General features: G+C 42.7%; 1 protein-coding gene across 1 annotated transcript in view; it reads left to right on the top strand.

Annotated features, from left to right (window-relative positions):
- Positions 1-22,413, top strand: part of DOCK4 (dedicator of cytokinesis 4) — a 422,803-nt gene that overhangs the window by 374,425 nt on the left and 25,965 nt on the right. Inside the window, exons 37-42 of the mRNA XM_080818711.1 lie at positions 6,574-6,722; positions 8,422-8,508; positions 10,284-10,388; positions 15,197-15,338; positions 16,773-16,939; positions 19,613-19,699. Coding sequence (XP_080674837.1) covers positions 6,574-6,722; positions 8,422-8,508; positions 10,284-10,388; positions 15,197-15,338; positions 16,773-16,939; positions 19,613-19,699 — 737 coding nt within the window. The remainder of the gene's footprint in view (positions 1-6,573; positions 6,723-8,421; positions 8,509-10,283; positions 10,389-15,196; positions 15,339-16,772; positions 16,940-19,612; positions 19,700-22,413) is intronic.

Below are 22,413 nucleotides of genomic sequence, written 5' to 3'. Positions count from 1 at the left end.
GAATGTTGTGATTCCAATGTCAGCTTAGTTTTCAAAGCCTTTCCATACGTTCTGGTGTGTCCTACATATATGTCACCCAGGGAGAGCCTGGGACCTAAACCAGTGGTCTGTACCATACTTCATGTCTCAAAATCTTTGTTATGTTGATTCTGGTCGGTTCAATATACGTGCAGCTTGCAAGTGACCTCAGGACATTGTACACAACATTTAAAAATCCCTTTCTCTCTGTGACCTTCCTCACTTTTACTATCTCCCAAGGGCTCCTTTTCCTAGCACTCTCACTTAATCTGAGGCAAATTAGTCAAAGCCAAGACTTGATCCTCCCTACAGTGTGATGCATTCCCTACAGCTGGTCTTCCTGGGGGCCAAGCACCGAAATAAAAAAGCCCGTGGACGCCTCTGCTGCCAGTGATGCCCACGCTGTGCACTCTGCAGCTTTGCACTGTGTTCCCAGGACTCAAAGGAAGCTAGAAGGGTCAAAAGGACTCCAAACCCCAGGAGGGTTCTCTTCTCAGTCCTCTGACCGGAGGAGCTTTCCTGGGGAGCTTTTTATGTCCGTTTTCCTTTGTAGTTCCCGGAGACCAGGACAGCGAAGCCAGGAGATATGAAAGGCAAAAAAATAAAAACCGTGAACTCACTATTCTATGGTCATTCTTTGAGTATTGATTTTCTTACTCTGCCCACCTTCTCTCATTTACTCTTCAGAGTCCTCCAAGAGTTGCCTCATATATCCTGCCTAGGGTTTTTAGTGGGGGAAAGATACGATACAAAGAGCTCACATATCGTAACCAGAAAAGAACCCTTTAACTGAGTGTAGGAACTATAAATCTGAGTCTTTGGCCACACTGTTCTTCTCAGGAACTCCTGAATTGTGGCCTCTTCTCCAGCTTTAAAAGAAAGTGATCGGGGTGCCTGGCTGGCTCAGTGGGTTAAGCCTCTGCTTTTGGCTCAGGTCATGATCTCAGGGTCCTGGGATCGAGCCCCGCGTCGGGCTCTCTGCTCAGCGGGGAGCCTGCTTCCTCCTCTCTCTCTGCCTCCCTCTCTGCCTACTTGTGATCTCTGTGTGTCAAATAAATAAATAAAACCTTTAAAAAAAATAAGAAAAATAAAAGAAAGTGATCCTTTCTGAAATGGTCCTTGTGTGGCCAGATTTTAAATAATGCTTCCAGCTACAATTTCCCTGTATTGATTAATGCATCTCTGTTTCTCAGTGTGGAGACCTTGATGTGCTCTTTGGTATCTCTGAGCTCTTTGGTATTTCTGGTGATTTCCCTTCCTAACAGTCTCTCAAAGCCATGTCCTTTTCATTGTTCCCACTCATGGTGCCTCAGTTAGGCCTTTTCATCACATACCTGCGCTGTTTCTTAATTAGCACCAGAACAGGAGACAGAAACTACAGCCTGCAGACCAGCCACCTGATTTTGTAAAGAAAGTTTTATTAGAACTCAGCCACACCCACTTACGCGGACATTGTCCGTGGCCGCTTTTGCGCCTACAAAAGGCAGAACTGAATAGTTGCGATGACCATATGGCCTGTAAGCCAGATTAGAAATTATTATAATTATAAATGTTTTACTGCCTGGCCCTGTAAGGCAATTTTACCAGCCCCTTCTCCAGATATAACCATTGTCAGTTGGTATCTTCTACAGAAAAAAGAAAAAAAATAGTTCAAGCTCTTTATGCAAGGTCCATCATGATAAAACCATTACCAACCTGTGCAGCCTCATCTTACCACGGGGCTACATTTCCTTCATCCTTCAGGGCGTGTGTCTTTATCATCTTTTCCTGGAATTCTTTTCCCCTTTCTTTCCCACAGCAACTCCATGCCCCGCCCCCCATCCCTCTTTCATGGGCTGAGTGCATGGTTCCAACTCTTTTTCACCTTTTTCAGGCTTCATTAAAGCACTGACCACATTGTTGTTTTGTTTTGTTTTGTTTAAGATTTTATTTATTTATTTGTCAGAGAGAGAGCACAAGCAGGGGGAGAAGCAGGCTCCCCACTGAGCAAGGAGACTGATGTGGGACTTGATCCCAGGACCCAGAGATCATGACCTGCGCTGAAGGCAGCCGCTTAACCAACTGAGCTACCCAGGCGCCCCACCACATTGTTTTTAATAGTTATATAAGGGGTGTGTTATGTGTGCGTGTGTTTGTGTGTGTTTCTATGCATACATAGGTAGGTAGAAGTATCTCCAATTAAAGGGTGAACTCCTTGAAGACAGAGATGATGTTTTCTTCTTCTTAGTGTTCTCATTTTAGTGCCCAGCCAGTGAGATTTTTTTTTAAAGATTTTATTTATTTATTTGACAGACAGAGATCATAAGTAGGCAGAGAGTGGGGGGAAGCAGGCTCCCATTGAGCAGAGAGCCAGACACAGGGCTCGATCCCAGGACCCTGGAATCATGACCTGAGCCGAAGGCAGAGGCTTTAACCCACTGAGCCACCCAGGCACCCCCATGTAAGATTTTTTTTTCTGTTTTTTAGAGAGAGAGGGCAAATGCATGCGCGTGGGAGTAGTGGGGGTGGGGCAGAGGGAGAGAGAGCATCTCAAGGCCTGACACCCAGTGTGGAGCCTGACACTGGACTGGATCTCAGGACCTGAGATGATGACCTGAGCTAAAACCAAAAGTCTGACATTTAACCAACTGAGCCACCCAGGCACCCCTGCAACATGAGATTTAAATAAACGCATCACCAATAAATTTACTCAGTTAAATTTTAAAACCTAAAGAAATTTTTTTCCTTCAATATTGGTAATTCCTAAATATATATATATATAATTCCTGAATCACTAAGGAAGCCCCAGAATCTCTTCACACAGATGTGCTGATGGTTTTTATTAAATAGACTAAGATTTTGGAGGTATGTTATCTGAGAGTTTAAATGACCATTTTTATAGTAGTTAGTAGCCACATTTTGAGCTAGTTTTTATAGCAAAGAAAACCACCTAGTGGAGTTATTTTAAAGTCCATTAAAAAAGAAATGAGGGAGGGAACTAAGGACAAGCTATGTAACTGTTCCCTGAAACAGAGTCCAAATCTGTCTGATTATATCTTAGAAATGGGCAAATTGGTTTTCTTTAATTTGTTTACTGAACTTGCAGTATTTATTTTCCCCAAAGTCATAAGAAATAAGTCCTCCTCACCTGCCACATTGTACTCATTTCTCCTCTGTCCTCATTTTTGTGTGTCCTTGAAGAAAGTGAAATTAATGGGGAAACTTTTCTATCTTTAGAGCATTCTGTTTAAATGGCTTTAACCCTTTGCAGCCTTTTGTGACAGTACTCTCCTTTCGTAATTCATCCTTTATCTTCTTGTGTTTTTTTTTCTTGTCGCATGTGGGTGTCCTCACTATACTCTTGTCACGATGATGGAGTGAGATGGCCCATGTTTAATTATGTGGCGGTGCCTTTTGTTCAAAATTCTAAGTACTTTTTTAAAAACTGCTGGAAATTTGCGATGTGATTCATTCTTCCTTCTTCAGTACATACTGTTGTTGTCTTAAGATGCAGAAGTATAAATATCTGATGTATTGCAATAAAACATCTACAGTTTGCTAATGTGTTTAAAATCTGCCCCAGTAGTGTCCTATGTTGGTCATACCTCAAAGGGTATATCTGTTTGCTTTTGTGGAAATTTTCTATAGCTTCCTTCGCACACACCATTGACCCCTGAGAGACATCATCGTTTTCCTGAATCAGATTCTGAGACAGGTGTCACTTACTCCACGCTTTTCCATGTCACCATTCTTCCGATGTCTTGCCAATCCCAGCTTGCCCTCCCAGACTTGGTGACAGCATACCCACTCCCCATCTACCCCTCGTCCCTGGACCGCCCCAGGGCAAGCATGATTTGGAAAACAGTTGAGATGGACTAAAAACACTTTGTTGCCCCCCACCCTTGTAATTTTTTTTTTTATTATGGTAAAATATACGTAACACAGAATTTACCGTCTTACCTGTTTTTAAGTGTACAGTCTGTTGGCACGATGTACATTCCCATGGTTGCGCAACAATCCCCGCTCCGGGTCTCCAGAACTTTTTCATAGGCACGAACCAAAACTGTGTACCCATGAAACAGTAGCTTCCCATTTTCTGCTCCCCCGGTCCCTGGCATCCACCATGCTACTTTCTGGCTCCATGAATTTGACCTTCGTAGCTCTTTCAGTCACCACCTGTGGGCAGCTGAAGGTTTCAGCTGGGGGAAGGGGTTTGCTTGGTTCTTCTCATCCTTTTCACTGTGAAATGATTAGCCGCAAGGGTATTTTTTGAAATCTCAGGTATTGGAGAAACAAAAGAAATCTGAGAGACAAAAGTGATCATTCCAGAGCTGTGTATTAAGAGAAAAAGGAGCTATTCAGCAGTACAGGGCCACATCTTGAAGGAGAGATCTTTGAGGGCCTGCAGGTGTCACCTCTGGTAAATGAAGGGAACTGTGGATTATTCATGTAGACAGAGGAACAAGGACACACATAGGGCTTTGTTAGATGCTTGGCATTTGTTATGAGGCTGTGTGAGGAATTAAAGATCAGGCAGTCATCTCAGGAGATCTCAGGAAACTAGAAGCTACTCAGATCCAGCGCCCATCTGACCATTATTACTAGCATTCTTGTCCCATCAAAAGCAGTCTTCATGGCTGGCAACCTACAGTGTGGCCATTCAGCTCTGTTTCTGCAACTGCCCATTTAGCCAGCACCCTGGATACTCTCCTCCGTCCGCGTCACATTCACCTTCCACAAGGTAGAATTTGGCAAGTGTCCATGAAACGGAAGGTGCCTCCGTCCCTGCATGGGCAGCTTTCTCGTACCGCTGCCTCCGGATGGGGAGGCGTTGTGTTTCCTTCGGCAGAAGCCTATGATGGGGCCAAAGGACTCCAGCCATGGAGGCTGGAGGCTTCTCAGGAGAAGCAGCGGTGAACTCCATCTTATGTGTACTATGTGGAGGGACACTGGGAAATGTGAGCAGAGGCTGGTAGGGACCAGATTGCGGCCAGCCTTCTCTGTCCCTTTCAGAAACCTACATTTATTGTTAGCTGCTGCGAGTCACTGGCTGCTTGGAATCAGGGGAGCAATACGATCCTTTGCAGTTGAAAGGTCAGACTGGTAACAGTGTGCAGACTGAACAGAGGGGAGTAAGGGACTGCTGGTGGCGTATGAAAGCTTTTGCAGTTATTGAAGCCAGGAGACTAAGCTCACCAAAGGTAATCACGAAGATAAAAGGCCAGAGCCTGTGCCTCACAGGACTTGCACAAGTAAAAGGCAAGAGAAAAGTGATAGGGACCCAGGCCTTTCTTATTACAACTTCATGTTACACACTGAGATGACCACATCGTGGTAATAGCACTTAACCTGCTACTTTGGAGCTTTATGTATAGTTACTCTTAAGGCAAATAAATGAAGACTAAGAATGACCATTTATTGATATTGTGTTAAAAGCTACTATTACATTTTTTTTAAGATTTATTTATTTATTTATTGAGGAGGGAGAGAGCTTGAGTGGGAGGGGCAGAGGGAGAAGGACAGAGACTCTCAGGCAGACTCTGCACTGAGCACGGAGCCCCACGCGGGGCTGGAGCTCATGACCCTGAGATCATGACCCAAGCTGAAATCCACATTCGGGCACCCAGCCGACTGCACCACCCAGGCACCAAATACTACGTCTTTAAGAGATGTACAGGGATGGTCATTAAATGGATTAATAGCTTAAGGGTTCGTCTACTTTATTCTGTTTAATAAATGAGTTGGCCATTACAATATTAAAGGAAAAAAAATAATTATGGTAGTCCTTCATCAGTGACAGTGGAACTCTGGTTCCTTTCGATCTGCTTGGCCATAGTTAAGATTCAGGAAGAGAACTGCAGAATGGCAAGTACTCTATTAAGGGCACTATCTATGAACTGTGCCTAGCCTGCGGATTACCATTTCCACGTGTGTATACAGAATACCACCTCTTTACATGTTTTCCCAAGAAATCCCAACTGCACCGACGTGTAATGACTTCAGTAACCATTACTGAAGATTTTGGGGGCCAACTGAGGGTCGTACCATACAACACACAACAGTCCCCTCTCTGTAAAGAGAGAACTTTTTCAGCCTTTTATCATCAAGAAGAATTTAATTACCATTTCTTGTTTCCTAAGCACACCCTTTGGAAGATGCCTATAGTCTCCCCCAAGGGATTTACCAGTGAACATCTCCAGCAGTCAAAGGCATGTCTCCCTATTTCTCTGAATGAGCTCCAACAATATATCCTCAAACATTTTTATGATGCCAGCAGCATACAGGCGTTGTAGAAATAAGGAAGAGGGATGGGAAGGAAGAGGAGGCAAGAAAGAGGGAAAAGAGAAAGAGAGAAACATAGGGAGCCAAAGATGAAATACAAATCTCTGGTAATTCCATCTTCCAGGGGGAAGTCATCACTTGTGAACTGGCTCTTGCATCTGTTCTGAACATTTTTCTTCATTATCATGAAATTCAAAAAATGTTTCTTGCAATTTGCCCCAAGCCAGCTGCATTTGAGGGGAAGCTGCTTGGGGTCTGTCTGTCTTGATCATTTCCTTCCTACTTCACTTTCAGAGGCTGCATATACTCTCCTATTATACGATGAGCTGTTGGAGTGGTCGGATCGGCCCCTCCGGGAGTTCCTGACCTACCCCATGCAGACAGAATGGCAACGCAAGGAGCACCTGCACCTTGCTATCATCCAGAATTTTGACCGAGGCAAAGTAAGTAGCCCTCCCCACCCATGGTCTCTCCCAAGGCGGTTGTGTTGGTGTCATGTTTCCTTTCATTCATAGTTTTTTCATGTCCACCTCCTCAAGCCAGGTAGCCTCAGATTTTAATGAGGATTAAAAACACCCAAGAGTTTGCTAAAATTCCCAGGTCCCACCTCTAGGCATTCTGATTGGGTATGTCTGGCATGAGGCAGGGGATTTTGTGACTTCAATAAGGACTTGACATTGCAGTGTGTACAAATTTGGGGCCATACTTTGAGAAACACTGGTCTGGAGGTTTTGACACCTAGGCATTTGATTCTCTGAAAAACCACCCCTCAGCTACCTCCCCAAATTAGCATTCATTCTGCCCCATTCCACTTTTTTGGTAAGGGAAGATAAATGAAACTGACTTTGTTTAAAGAACGTTATGGCATCCCATCATATATTTAAAAGATCCCACTGACCTGATGATGCCATTCAGCCCATTACCTCACTCCACTCTGTCTCCCTCCTCAAGGGCTTACAATACCCTTTAGGAAAACTTAAGAATCTGACCACAGTTGTTTATTTGATTTGAACATTTGGATGCTTTGGTGATACGTGTCTTCGATTTAAATATATCTCCCAAAATGCCAAGGTTAAACAGGAGACTAAAATACAAACAGTGGCTGTCCTTCTTTTACAAAACATAATTGCATTACTTGATGCAAGGAAATTGCCTCTTTCCTATCGTCCTTTATTATGTATCTAAATACCCTGACATATCATTTGTTACATTAATAGCGAGGAAATGCCTTTGTGTCCTCCTCCGGTGAAGTTTCCATCTATAGGATAAGCTGTTATAAAATCCCTGTTCTGCTTATTTTGGCCCTTCAAAGAGGTTTTTCACTAGATCGGGGGTTACAAACTATGGCCCGTGTGTCAAATGGCTCAGCACCCACCATTTTTGTACCACCCACATTCTAAGAATTGCTTTTACATTTTAAAGTGTTTGAAAGATATGGCAAGAAAAAGAATATCTGACAGATGAAAATTACATGAAATTCGCATTTCGGTGTTCCTAGATAATAATAGCGTTATTACAGCACAGACACGCTTATTCACTGTGCCTGCTTTTGTGCTTTAATGGTGGAGTTGGGTAGTTGTGACAAGGACCGTGTCACCCACAAAGCCCAAATTATTTACTGTCTGGTCTTGTGCAGAAAAAGTTTGATGACCCTTGGGCTAGATGAAAGAATTTTTGCATTTCTGCTGAGAGTAACCAGCTGGGTTAGATCCTCACAATTTACAAGTGCAGTTGAGCCAAGCAAGGGCTCGAGCATGCCAGCTGTGGATAATTGGGCCTTAGGGGTCAGTGGTAATTCCCCCCTTAGCACCGAGGGCCTGTTTATTCATCTACTTGGCCATTGTGGAACTGTAGTTATTTCAAGATGATGATTCTGAAATGATTCCAGAAAATGTTTCCACACCATATGTTCATGCCTGTTGTGGTGGATTATATTTTCTCACTTCCTAAAGATTTTTAATAATTTACATGTTAATTGCATGCTGGTATCAAGCTTAAAGTGGCAGTGGTACTATTAAAGGGAGACGGTAGAGATTAAGAAGTAAGGCCTGATGATCTGAAAGCAGTCCCACCCTGTCCTCTGGGTGGAAATGAGTGAATGTTGTGGGACCATTAGCGTTTGTATCATTCGTTTGTCCACAGTGTTGGGAGAACGGCATCGTCTTGTGCCGGAAGATCGCGGAACAGTATGAGAGTTATTATGACTACAGAAACCTGAGCAAGATGAGGGTAAGGAACCTGGATGCGCACTCATCAGGCAAAGGCATCCTTTTGTCATTAACTTTCCAGTATCGTTCAGTAAAACTAACTGTGATCATCCCGACCTGTCTTGTAGAAAGCTTGTTTAAGGGAAGTCTTTCCTCTGCAGCGTACTCAGCTGTTTATACAGAGAAATAGCGAAGGCTTCTAATTCCATGGAAGTGAGCCTTTGATCTCTTCTAAACATCACGTCTGAAATGTGCAATCTAATCCGTGATTGATTCTTTTAGTTTGCTGAGAAGTCTCTGTACTGTTTGAAGAGAACCTTGCTTGTATGCCGATCTCTACCGCAATGTACCATTCTTAGTCCCCCAGTCTGCACAAACATAGACATGGCTAGCTGACCCATTTCTGACCACTTCAAGGCTAAATTCTACAGATGTCATCTCTCTTTAGCTGTAGCAACATGTGTTATGTGCGATACTGGAACCAAGGTCTCGGTACCCAAGAACTCAGGGAGTTCAGTATTCTGTGCTCCTGAACCAAACATTTTGTCCCTTCTTTTCTTTTCAGGTTCAGATGGGTCCCTCTTGCTCTCTGAGTGCTTACTCTTCAGAGCCATGAGATTTTGTGTCCTCTTATCACACTTAAGTTCTTCAGGGTTTCTAAAATAGAAAGAAGATTATGATGTTGCCTTTTAATTCTGAGGTAGCGGTTTATGAGATGCTATTGTCAACCTTTAACAGCTCGTAAAATCCCATACCCCACAAGTAGCTCACTCAGCCTGCAGGAGCTGGTATAGTATTTCATGCCAGAAGTTCATCGATGTTTCTCCTAACATGAAAACCAATGAGTAAAAAAAAAACAAAAAACCTTGTTTTAACTTCAGTCCATCATGCTAGCTCTGGCAGGCACTGCGGTTTTATATAAAAACATGTCTGTGCTTCTCTTGGCATACACCCCCTGTAACAGAAGCGAGGTTACAGTGTTTACCCGGGAGAGCCCTTGGGTACCATAGTCACTCCGATTTTTATAAACCCAAAGCATTACACTTCATGCCAACTGCTCTTTGGGGTGCTGTTACTGGGGGCAGGGGGCGGGGGAGAAGTTTTCAAGAGCAATATTAGTCTTTCTCTATAAACCCTGGGGATGATAATACCATGAATGGAAAACCATAAGCTTTATGTGCCTCATAGTGCCGACATTGTTAGAGATACACTTAAGAGTTTTCAGCCCAGACAGCACTTTGCACAATGGGTCTCCTTGGGTTTGGTTTATCCCTGTCCCTCCTGTGCAAGCTTGCACCTTCCAAATGTCCTGAATTACCATGACCAAGAAGAACCAAATCCACAGGTGAGTACATCTAGTGCTAGAATTTTCCAGAAAGATTGGGCCTCTAATAGTTCATTTTTTTTAAATTCATGTTCATCTTCTTTTAATTGTGAAGAAAATATTTTCTTGATAGGCTTTGTGCATAGAAATTATTTTCTCTGGTGAGAACATGGAATAATATTTGATCCTTTAAAAGCAGGGTCAGCAAGCTGTAGCCTGTGGACCTGGCAGGACTGAGCAGTTATGACAGGGACCATATGGCCTGAAAGGCCTATATTTTTTATTCTCTGGCCATTTCCAGAATCAGTTTGCTGATCCCTGCCTTAAAGCACAGAAAGGGAGTTAAACCTTCTTTTCTGAAAACTGAACACTACAGTTAAGTTCGTCTTCATAAAGAATAAGTATCCTCTTCTAGAAACAGGGAGAGCTGAAGGATGAGGTAAAATTCTTAGAATTCTCTTCTGCTTTCCTAGATGATGGAAGCCTCTTTGTATGACAAGATTATGGACCAGCAACGTCTTGAACCAGAGTTCTTCAGAGTTGGATTTTATGGGAAAAAATTTCCATTCTTCTTAAGAGTAAGTTAATACACTATTTAATTTGTTGTTGTACTTCTAAAATAGATATGCCACTCCAGAAAACCAAGATGTTTGAAGACATTTTGTCCTTTTAGAACAATAAGAGATTTTCCTTTAATGTTTTTAGTGTGCAGACACCATACTAAATCTAGAATACCTTGTTTTGAATAATTTCCCAACCAACAAACAATGGTTTGATTTTTCTTTCTAAATTTCTAAATGCACTGTATCTGATGAGCAGTCTTTGGTCATTATAGCTGCCCCCTGTGCTGTTTACTATTCTGTTCAGTCTGTGATTTCCGTAGAGTTTGCAGGAGACAAAAACAACAGGGCATTGCAGGTGACATAAAACACTGCCGTCTCACGTCCCGGAGAAACTCCCTCCAGAATCACGTAAAGAGCCCAGTTAGTGGTTTTGTGAAAAGGTAAATATCACCCAGCCAAGAGATCCCATTTATTGCTAGTATAAACTAATTCTACCAAAGTAAGTCTTCCAGACACTAAGGTACCTTGTGGATCATAAAATACTTGACTCTGTTCTTACCATTTTTTACATTGTGCCAAGTCATATGTTACATGCTTGAAGGCTTATCTTAACCCTTCAGTGTATAAAATCTTACGTACACTTACTTATATGAAAACAGTGGTTGGGAGAGGAAATGTACCTCCCCACGTGACTGAGGAGAAGTTTTGGGAATACTTTAGAAATTGAGCGAATTCATTCCAAACTCTGAATCTCAGCATAGAAACGCTTTGGTAGCTGTGTTGTCCCGCATGCTGCTTTAACTGCCAGCACGTATGAATACATATAAGATGGGGGTACTTGGAGGAGGAGGGAGAAGAGGAAGATTGGACTTTGTTATTTCTTGAATAATCATTAACTTGTCTCCCTTTTAGAATGAGAGTTTTATATGCATTTGTTAATTCATATATTTACATGTAAAGTTTATATGTATATACATACACACTAAATATAGATCTAGAGTCCAAATTTTCCAAACCCCATGAGCAAAAATTCATTTTAGTGTTACATTGAGCAGACACTCAAATGACAGGGTGACTGAAGTGACTGTGTATTTTGGTGCCATGCAGACGTGAGTCAGATCTCCTTGTTGGGTTAAAAGGGAGTCTGCATGTTGGTGTACATGGTCACAAAGCTGACTCTGCAGATGGACCTGAGGACAGAGGAAAGCTTGATTCTGGATCAAACACAGAGACAAGTTTAGAACACTTGCTGACTTTGAAAGACTGAGTTTTGAAAGTGGACGTTCTAGGCTGGGGCTGTCATCAGCAACCCCCTGCCTGATGTACATAGCCAGGTCCTCGTGGTGGGAGAAGGGGGACAGTCTAACGCAGAGGGCTGGAGACCCCACAGGAAGGTCCAGACGTGACTCCGGTGCAGCACATCCCCTTCCTTTCTCGGCTCAAAATCAGGCAAAGTAAAAGGTTACTTTTTCTTCCTTATCATACTCAGGGTACAGTGTTTACAAATCATAATATTGCCTACAAAAGTATTTTAATTTCTTTTAAAGATCAGAAGAAAAAAGTGAGTTTTTTTGGCTGAAGAACTTGTTATAATGTATATTAACTTATATATTATACATTAGATTACGTATTTATTTTTCCCTATACCAAATCAGTCTCTCAGTATGACTTTTAATACGTTTTTATAGAGGAAGGGGCCCTCAAAAGTCATATTGTACTCATAATGTGGTCATATTGATCAAATTCTGAGTTCAGCTAGCAAGTGCACTGTGAAGTATCTTAGACTTAGACCCATTTATCTTGTAAATGAAACCGTGATAATTAAAAGTGTAAAGTTTTTTTTTTTAATCAGAAGTAGTTTAGGAGCCACAATTTTAAAGAGAATTTAGCAAAGTAGAAAACTGAATTGGCTAATAAAATAAATTTTATTACAAAGTCGATTGGAAGAAATCAACCTATGTTAATAGTCTTTTCAAAACAGCTCTTCTAGATATAAATGGCATTTTCTTCAAAACGAAGAGAAGGGTCACCCTCTATTGGTTTCTAAAGGGCACCACACCTTTCAGAATCATGGGGCTGGATCTCTTTTTAGGAAATCAGATTCTAGTCTGTCCTTCAATTAAAAAACAAGCAAATATCAACATTAAAGATTTCCTCATTGATCAATTCCAAGATAATTTTTGAAGTAGCAATAAATTAATACATTTACATAAGCATATGATCTAAATAGTTTTTTTTTTTTACCCTCATGAAAAATGGACCATCTCTTTGTGCACAGAGTATCTCCAAGTGGTGATTTGTCTGAAGAGAATGATCGAGGTCAAGGATGAGAGATTGACTTTTCATTGTGTGCTCTCTACTGTTTGGGTTTTTGTTTTGTTTTGTTTTTACCAGAGATAGGTATTTCCTTTTCAGAAGAAAAAGACAATTAAAAAAAAATTTAAGTGTGAACAAATGTGACCCAGCAATTCTACTCCTAGGTATATACTCTAGAGAATGGAAAACATATGTTCACACAAAGAACTCTATACAAATGTTCATAGCAACATTATTCACTATTGCCAAAAACTAGAAGCAGACCAAATATCCATCAGCTGGTGATGAATGGATAAACAACATATGGTATATCTATGCAGTGGGATATTTAGCAATAAGGAAGGAATGAAGTACTTACATATGCTACAAAGTGGACGAACCTTAAGTACATGTTAAGTGAAAGAAGCCAGTCACAAAAGACTACATGTTGTATGATTCCATTCGTATGAAATGTCCAGAATGGGCAAACCCATAGACACAGAAAGTAGATTAGTGGTTTCAGAGGTTGGGGGGTTGGCAGAGGAAACAGGTAGCGACTGCTCATGGGTATGAGTTTCTCTTCGAGGTAATGAAATGTTCTCACGTTCAACAGTCGTGATAGTTGCTCTGTGAATATACTAAAAACTTTCAAAAGGGTATATTTTATGGTATGTGAACTGTATCTCAAAGCTGTGATTAAAAAAAAAATGTATTGATGGGGGAAATGCTTCATTTCTTTTCATTTCTTGACAACTCCATTGTGTCCCCAGGTTCATTTCAGGATGACTTCCTAACACCGCTGAATGATTATATGCTTAAAGTAACCCCTGGTTTTATAAACTGCTATAATATGTAAGCATTGCCTTAAAAAGGTTGTAGTTATTAGAGTACTTGGATATTTATTTGGGGACTTCTGCAATATGCACCATAGATATATGTACCTGGTCTTATTTTATCAAGCAAATTTATTATCTTTTGAGTAGAATAAAAAATACATAGCATCAGAAGGTATACCTTCTTTTATGTAGAAAGTCTTAAACATGGGATTGTGTGGGGGTGCTAATTTCTAGGTAGTGCGTCTTTGCCTGTGTTACCAAAGGATTGTGACTTGGGGGTTTGTGAGGATTGGCAGCAGGTTTTCAGAGCCCACCCCCTGCTGTTTCTTCTGCTTGCCCGCAGCTGCTTTTTCTCAGCTGCAGTCCTCAGCCCCCTGCCCCTGGCTCAGATTTGTTCCTCAGGGCATTTGTGCAATGGTAGGAACCTCATCAGGCTGAGAAATGCTGAGAACCTTGGGCCTTAGCTAGCTCCCCAGACCACGAACCGCTCCCTCTTTCTCCTAAAGATCTTTAGTGCACATCACGTACAACCTTTTGTGGCGCCCGTAGCCACTAGGAGTTTTTTCTGGCTGTGCCAGCCATGTACAGCAGAGACAGAGCTCAGCCCTCGGCCCCACGTCTGAACTTGAATACAGTATGTGTGGACAAAGTACAGAAGGATCTTGATCCTCGGTTCCCAATTCTAAAATGGGGCAGGACGTGGGAGTGACTGCCTCTCAGGTTTGGTGGGTTAAGTGAGATACGTGCAGAATGCCTCCTCGGTGACTGTTTGCAGCTGTTGGAGCTTCATAACCGATACACTGGCCGAGTTCCCTCTTACCTAACCTGACCAATGAGGTGCTTCAAGGAAACCTGCCGCCCTTTCCAGCTCTCTAGCCTACCTCAAGGACAACCTTCATCATTTCTACCAGAACGAGAGATAGTCCCAGCCCGCAGAGTACTTACACATCTTACAAAACAAACAAACAACAACAACAAAAAAAAATTTTTTTTTCTAACAAAAAATTTTTTAAAAAATGTATCCAACATTTGGCAAGTCTCTGAAAATCCTCAGTCTCAGTTTGGGCCAGTAAATAAGATTCTTGGCCACAGGAAGCCGAGCTGAGTTGGTGAAGGCAGAGAAGCTTCCGGTGCCAGGCCTGCTGAGAGCGGGAATACAAACAGGCTCAGCCTTCCTTTCCTCCATGCCACGATCCAGTGTGGAGGCCCATCTCTGCGGGTTTCATAAAGAATGCAATAAAATGCGTTTTTGGAGATCGCATTTACTTTTTTTCCCTCCACATTGAGAATTTATCCACTAAACTCTGTTACCCAGATTATAGTAAAAAACAAAAACAAAAACAAAAAAACCCTTTAACACATGTGCTCATTAGCATTTAGAGGGAACATGATTCATGGTTTGGTGCTCTGAGAACCCGGTGCCTCTTTACACCTTAGCACACGAACTGGGAGGAACGGCACGTGCTGGCGGCTCTGACCAAAAGCAGTAGAGAGCAAAGTTCCTGATCCTTGCCCCTCATTTTTCATATCTGGGCAAATTTTACAGTTTGTTTTGCATTTGTTTTTTTTCTGTTACAGTGTATAGATGTGAGGCATGTGCTCACTTCCTGCCTGGGTCTTCTTTTTTGGCTTCTCCCTGTAATTAATGCACTCAATTATGTCGCTCTCATTCTTTGTTTATTTCGCCTCCAGAATAAGGAGTTTGTGTGTCGAGGGCATGACTACGAAAGGCTGGAGGCCTTCCAACAGAGAATGCTGAATGAGTTCCCCCACGCCATCGCCATGCAGCATGCCAACCAGCCCGACGAGACCATCTTCCAGGCGGAAGCTCAGTGTATCCACACCTAGACGGGCTGCACTGCAGTTAGAGCCATGGGCCGCTAGCCGCAGAGCATTTTCCTGCAAGGAAAGCCTCTGGTCCCTTTGCTGTGTTCCCACTCTCCCTCTTTCATCATCTTGATTTTAGCTTAGCTCCTTCTGAACAGAATTGTTCTAGTTATTGTCACAGTGTCAGTGGAAAGGAAATCCCTTAAGGATTCTGGTAAAGAATTTTTTTTCCTTTTAATTAAAACTTTTCCCTATCTCCACCCTGCTTTTAAAGCTTCTTTTAGTGATTTCCCTTAGAATAATTTTCCTCCAACATATTCTGTGGAAAGATTTACCGGCACATATCATTCACCCCCTTTTCCCTTGATATTTTTATTCTGGAAGGAAGTGCAGAGAAGGAGGTACCTTAATATCTTTGGGGAATTCTTGGCCATGGCATTTTGGACAGCCTTTAATGACTGCTATATAATTGACACTTCCGTTATCTAAATACGAACAACTCAACCGAAATTACCCAGGCACTGGAGACAAAGGGAATTCACCCCAGCACTCCTTCGTGAATGCTTTTATCTCCTCCCTAACTTAAGATCTGGGAGCAGACAAGAAAGGCCCATTGATAATCATGGATACCATTTCAAAGTAGAAAACAAAATGCAGCAGAAGCAAGAAATTAAGGGAAAAGATTTTGCTATCCTTCTTTGAATGAGAAGAGAAGAAGGTAAATATACAAGTAAATAGGATACCCCCTTTTTTAAAATGTAAATTTAAATTCAATTAGCCAATACACAGTACATCAGTTAGTTTTAGATGTAGTGTTCAGTGATTCTTGTGATACCCCTTTAATGTACTTTTTAAAATATCAACTACAAAAACACTCTGCTTATCAGTACAAGCTTTGGGAGAGTGATACCACAAGTGTGGGAAGGCTGGAGACACAGATCATCACACAGGTAAATATAAATCACTGTCAGAACTGGCCACTGTCTTTGGTCATGGTTGCATGGATATTTATACATTATTTTACAAACAAACATTAAATTAAGAGGGGCCATGCATGGACTAAAGATAAAATTGTCTCTTAAACAAGGTTTAGAATAATATAATTTTGAGTACCTAAGATCCAAGCCATTCCCACCCACCCCCCAACCAAGAAAAGAAAGAAGAAAAAAAATTAGTGATAAATAAATTCGCAAGGTATGGACATTTTAACCAGATACTTTGTCAGAATCACCTACCTAAAACTAGTTCAAGGCCTGTAGTTTGAGAAATGATTTGTTATGAACTGAGTTCTTGGCACCTTCTTGGCGGTTTTTTAAATGACTTTGACCCAGGGGAAACACCAGATTGTTACCCAGCCTCGGTTCTCTGCCACAGCTCAGCTCAAGCCAGATTTCCTTGGCGTTTGCCAAGTCGGGTTTCCTCCTTGACTTTTTAATCCTAGATTTGCAGATCTATGCCGTGACTCCCATCCCGGAGAGCCAAGAGGTCCTGCAGAGAGAGGGTGTCCCGGACAACATCAAAAGTTTCTATAAAGTGAATCACATCTGGAAATTCCGCTATGACAGACCATTTCACAAAGGCACTAAAGATAAAGAAAATGAATTCAAGGTACCGTGCGTTCTTATTATATACAGTTTCCTATGAGCTCTTTGGAACAAGCCCACGATAAGTATTTACACAGAATAGAGTCAAGTGATAGAACCAAAAGGGACCAGAAATCATTGAGTCTCATTGATCTCAAACTCAACGGTATATCAGAGGGCCGTGGGGTGCTTTTCTAACCAAGCAGAGTTCTTAGCTCAGGAATCCTGACTCAGTAGGTCTGAGAGGAAGGCCTGGAATCAGCTTCTTTGTGACAGTGCTGGTGGCCCTCCGACCAATCTCTGAGATGTCACGGTTGAGCTCAGTCCTGTCACTCATTCATGTTGAACCAACTGTGGGGATCACAGGATATTTGTTCTCAGATACAGTAGTCTGCAGTGAGTAAAAAACGCTTGACAGACAGGGAGACGAAGATTCTGAGACAGGAAGCAGTTCGGTAGACGGCTGTTACCTTGGAAGAGTTCCGTGCGATCTTCTGCTTTTTCTGGTGAGAATGGTGTGTCATTAGGACTTCTGAGAAGACATGGAATGAAAGCAAACCACAAACTCCCTGCATGTACAGAGTTGTCCATTCTCAGTAGCTGTAATAAGCCTTGCCCTCTGGAGCTCTCTTGGGCTGGCTCACGGCCCTACTGGGGCATTGTGCCGCGGGTACATCATCTCTTCTTTCCTTGATAACTGACCAAGTGAGACCAGGTAGATCCCTGGTTAGTCACAGTATTCCCCCCTACAAAGAATGCAAAACAGACCTATTGCTGTGGGTTAACTGGCTTAGCTCCCTTCATCACAGAGTCTCTACTTAAGCTGGAAAAGGTCCTCCTCACACTGTTAGCAGAGATCCTCTGATGTTAACTGTCCTCATTGCCTCTGCCTGTGTGTCAGTTCCCAGCAGTAGCTCCAGGAATGGGGCACAGCCTGGCAATCAGAAGGGGAAGCTGGGGTCATTCTGCAGCGTCACGATGGGCCTCAACACAGAGCAGTCCTCTGTGCAAGGAGGTCTGATGGGTTACCTATCAAGACAAAGAAACTATTGGAAGACCGTACCGGGATGTCATTGAAAAGATTCGTGATCGCTTTCTAGTCCTTTTGGAGACTTACGTTTTTCTTTGTGTCCCACAAAACCAGTTAACGATCATTAGTTTCTGATAGAGTTTTCATTGCAGTTGTGTTCACTGAAAAGAAAGTGTGAGATCCACTGGAGTCAGGCACATTCGAACTACCCGCAGACCCTCCACTACAACCCACACCTTCTAGAACCTTCTCCTTTGTACTTTCTGCTGCAGCACATTTCCTCATGGCCATCACTTTATCAGTGGTATAGCAGTCCCCCTAGAAAATAATGATAAATCTGGCTCCTTGTTCCTGGGCTTCCAGCCCTCGGCATCTGGCACCAAAGTGCCCTTCCAGAAGCCTCATCTGTGCCACAGCCCACTCACCCACCCTCCCTCTGGGCTCCAGCAACCCTGAACTTCTCTTCTCCATCTCCTGCTGCGCCCTTTCCCTTTCTCCAGCCTCTTGCAGGCCTCTGCGCGGGCTGCTTCCTGCTGCCTGCCGTGCTCCCCCCTCCCTCCGCCTGGCAAACTCCTACTCACTCTTCAGCATTCCGCTCACGTGTCACCTCCTCTGAGAAGTGCTGTCCTCCTCCCACCGGCTGCTGTGCCTGCCTGCTTCCTTCTGCTCTCCCCCAGCGCTGCAAGCATTCCTTTCTCCTTGCCCTGAGCCCTTCCCTGGCCACTCACCTTCCTGTCACCACTGTCAACTGCTGTTACGGGGACTCTGCCATATTCCTTGCAGTATATTGTGGCTGACACGAAGAAATCCCCCCATTTTTCTGTTGTTCTGGAATAAGTGGCACTATTTCAGGGATTTTGTGAAGTTTATTATCCTCTTGAGAAAAATGAGGCATAGACACAGAAATGGGATTGACAGAAGAGAAATCTGTCATCCACAGTGACTCTTACCAAGGACCAAGGCAGCTGTGGCTTCATGTGTCATGGAGGTGCTCTCCTGGCCAGAGGAAGCCTCAGCTCTTTAAATACAGATCCTCCTGGATGATGGCAGTTGAAATGGGCATGAGAAAATGTGGCACAGTGAGGAAGTCGGAAGTTCTAGTAGGTAGGGTCTGGGAACTAGAATGTATCCCCCAGGGTGGGTGGGGTCACATGGCCTCCTTGATGCTTAGCCTCTTCCTCTTTAAAATAGAAAGATGGGTCTATGTGATTCTTCATGGACCTTTCCTCCGTGAGGATGGAAACCTGTGTTGACTGGCTCTTGACTAAACCTGTGTTGACTGGCTGTTGATATTACCCCTTCCAGATAAAAATGGCAAGACCTTAAGGAGTGAGGGGGGTTTACATTGGAATTTGAAAGAACCAGCAAAAGAAGTAACATGGTAGCCTATTACTCTATTTTAAGCTTGCTGTCTGAAGTAGACCATGTAGTCCGTGAAGGAAAAATTGTCCAGCAGCACAGAACGGGAATGATTAACACAGCGTCAGTGGTATCTTAACTGTGACGGCTTCACGAGTATGAAGGGATTGCCCACAGGCTAGAAGGGATACTAAAGAAAAGCCTACAGAAATAAGCAAACCTGACCAAATTGAATGGCTGACGTTAGTCATAGCTCAGTAACTAGAAAGAAAGGACACTTGGGGACTTAATTTGTTTTGTATTCCGTAGAGTCTCTGGGTGGAGAGAACATCATTATACTTGGTGCAGAGTTTACCTGGAATTTCCCGCTGGTTTGAAGTGGAAAAGCGTGAAGTGGTAAGCATCAGAGCTCATTCTCAAGTACTTTCCCATCACACTTGCTCAGCGGGAGTCAGGCCATATATTAATTGCTTCTGCTGTTGACTCTGAGTCCCCAGAGGCACGCAGAGTAAGGTAGTGAATGCTTATGGTATTGACCCCTGTGACCAAGGCTTGAAGGGGAACGTGACTTATCCTAGTCCAGCCAGCAAGAGGCATTCCTCAAAGAGAACTATGACCACAGCATGGAAACACGGCAGGCCCTTGAGTCAAAGAGCTGGAATTCGAATTACTGTAGGCCACTGGGAAGAGGTTCTCTACCTTGCCTTATTTAATCATTCCTCATCCTACCGAAACTATAAGGTATGTATCCCTCCCCCTCTTCTTACAAGTTTTAACCAGAAGCTAAAAGCATCGAGATGTTGAGAAAAGATAAGCTGGAACCCAGATTGTCCCACCTTGAAAGCCAGTCCCATCCATCTCTTTGAGCTCAGTTTCCTGACAGGCAGTGTGAGGCTGGTGCTGGGCCCCGGCTCGCTCTCTGACGTGCGCTAGCTCCGTGCTGCTCCTGATGGCAGTGGGGGGAAGGCACTGCGTGAGTCTCACTGAGACGTCCTGGATGAACACCAGCTGGAAACCAAAGGGTGTTCTAGAACCTGGAAACCACAGCACCCAAGAACCCTTCAGCTTGTTAAAAAGGCCCCCGTTTGGGTGCTGATGGCAGCTGTATTGGGGTGAGACCTAGCTGCTGCCTGTGTCGCTCCTCGGGCTGGCAGCACCTTGATGGCAGCAACCAAGCACCATCCTCCCTCCCTTGCTACATACACCTTGACTGAAACAAGCCCTGAGACTGCCGTATCCTGTAGCCGATCAAAACCACGACAGTTGTGAAAATACCACTGAACCCCTTTCTTTCTGAGGTAACAAGCCTCCTCTGTCACTGAATTCGTAAGAGCAGCTCCTGCCCAAACGGCCTTCCAAGCTTGGAAACCGCTCATCTTATCATGTTCAGTGAAGCTGAGGATTTAGTGGCATTTTCCTTTTACAGTGCTGAAAAATTCCCGTGGCTTCCTAAAGAAACAGAACTCAGTTCAGTAGACTGCCTCAATGTAGTCCTGTTCTTGGAGGGTCTGAGTCAAGGGTCCCCAAAGCTGGTTGCTTCCATGGTATACCCTGGTACCTTCCATGGACGAGGGGAGGCTGCTGAACAGTCTCAAAGTCTTATTATGCTTCCTGCTGAATGGGCCCAGCCCACAGAACGTTCTTAGTCATCTCGGACTGCATTAATGATGCAGAGAGCCTCTCCGGCTACTTAGTACCCAGAATGTTAAACTCTCTGAGGCCTCACCAGTGGTCCTAACCTTTGAAATATTACCCCCAACCTCCCCCTCCCCCGCCCCCATCTCTCTCACATGCACACACACACAATATTCATAAAAAGTACCGTGCTGATGATTAAAGAAGCATGACAAAATACAACCTTTCAAACATCAGCTGCCTACTTTATTAGAATATATAATCTTACATTCTTTCAAACAGAACAAATTAAATTGGACTACTTTGTTCTCTGAACACAGCCCACTCATAACAACCTTATGTCTTTCTCTTGTTCCTACTGCCTGAATGTCCCCACCTTCTACTAAAGTTGCTGATTTACTGCTTCATTGCATGGTGTATAAGGCCCTCAAGATCAGGGGCACATAGTAGGTACTAAATAAATGTATGCCAACCTGAATTGAAATTCCTATGTACAATGCCAAAATCTAAAAGATTCTGAAAACCAAAAGATGTTTTCCTAAGTCCAGTTCCAAACTCCATTGGTAATAAGCCTAACCAGATCTGATGTAAGACCATTTATGATCTTTATTTTGCTTAGTATGAATATTCGTATGTTTTACTGCAGAAATGTTAATGCATTTGGTTAAAGAGAATTTCCCCAGACCCTGTTTGAGGATTACATAATAGACTCCACGTGCTGTATATTACATTTCTAAAATCTGAAATTTTCTGAATTGTGAAACATCTGGCATCAAAGGTTTTAGATGAGATTATGGGCCTTTATTCTCTAAATCTTAGCCCCAAAATATATTATCCCATTCTTTGAAAGATAACAATGCCTTTGAACTACTGTTTTTTTCAGTAATTCTTATTATCTTGAGAACAAACAAAAAAATCAACTTTTTCTGGTTAATAAGTAAGCTCCTTTTAAAAATTTTAAACAAAATTTTAAAACTACAAAAGAAAGATATGATGACTTTTTAAACTCCAGCTACAGATAATGAGAATATTTTCTCATGTCACATAATATCCATCAGAAAATCACCTGGCTCTACTTTCAGAATGTCTGCAGAATCCGACTCCTCTTCACCAGCGCCCAGTAATAGCGCCATCTAGTGTCTCATTTCTGCAATAGTGTCCTAAGTGGTCATGTGTTTCTACCCTAACCCCCTGCAGTCATTTCTGTGCACAACACCCAGTGTTGTGCTTTTAAATTTAAGTTGTATCATATAAACGTAAAGAAAATATATTATGAACATGATTTACCCATAATTTTACTTAAACGACTATCAAAAAGACCAGTTTTGTTTTACCAGCACCATCCTGTCTTATACAGGATTATTTTAAAGTAAATATCAGACATCATATCATTTCATCTATAAATAATTACGTATATTAACTAAAAAACATAACCACAATACCATACATTATCCCATCTAAAAAATTAACAGTAA

Source organism: Martes martes (assembly GCF_963455335.1).
Source record: "Martes martes genome assembly, chromosome: 11".
In the NCBI taxonomy this organism is placed as follows: Eukaryota; Metazoa; Chordata; class Mammalia; order Carnivora; family Mustelidae; genus Martes; species Martes martes.
The sequence above is the reverse complement of the archived record's forward strand: the minus strand, read 5'-3'. Positions and strand labels throughout refer to the sequence as shown.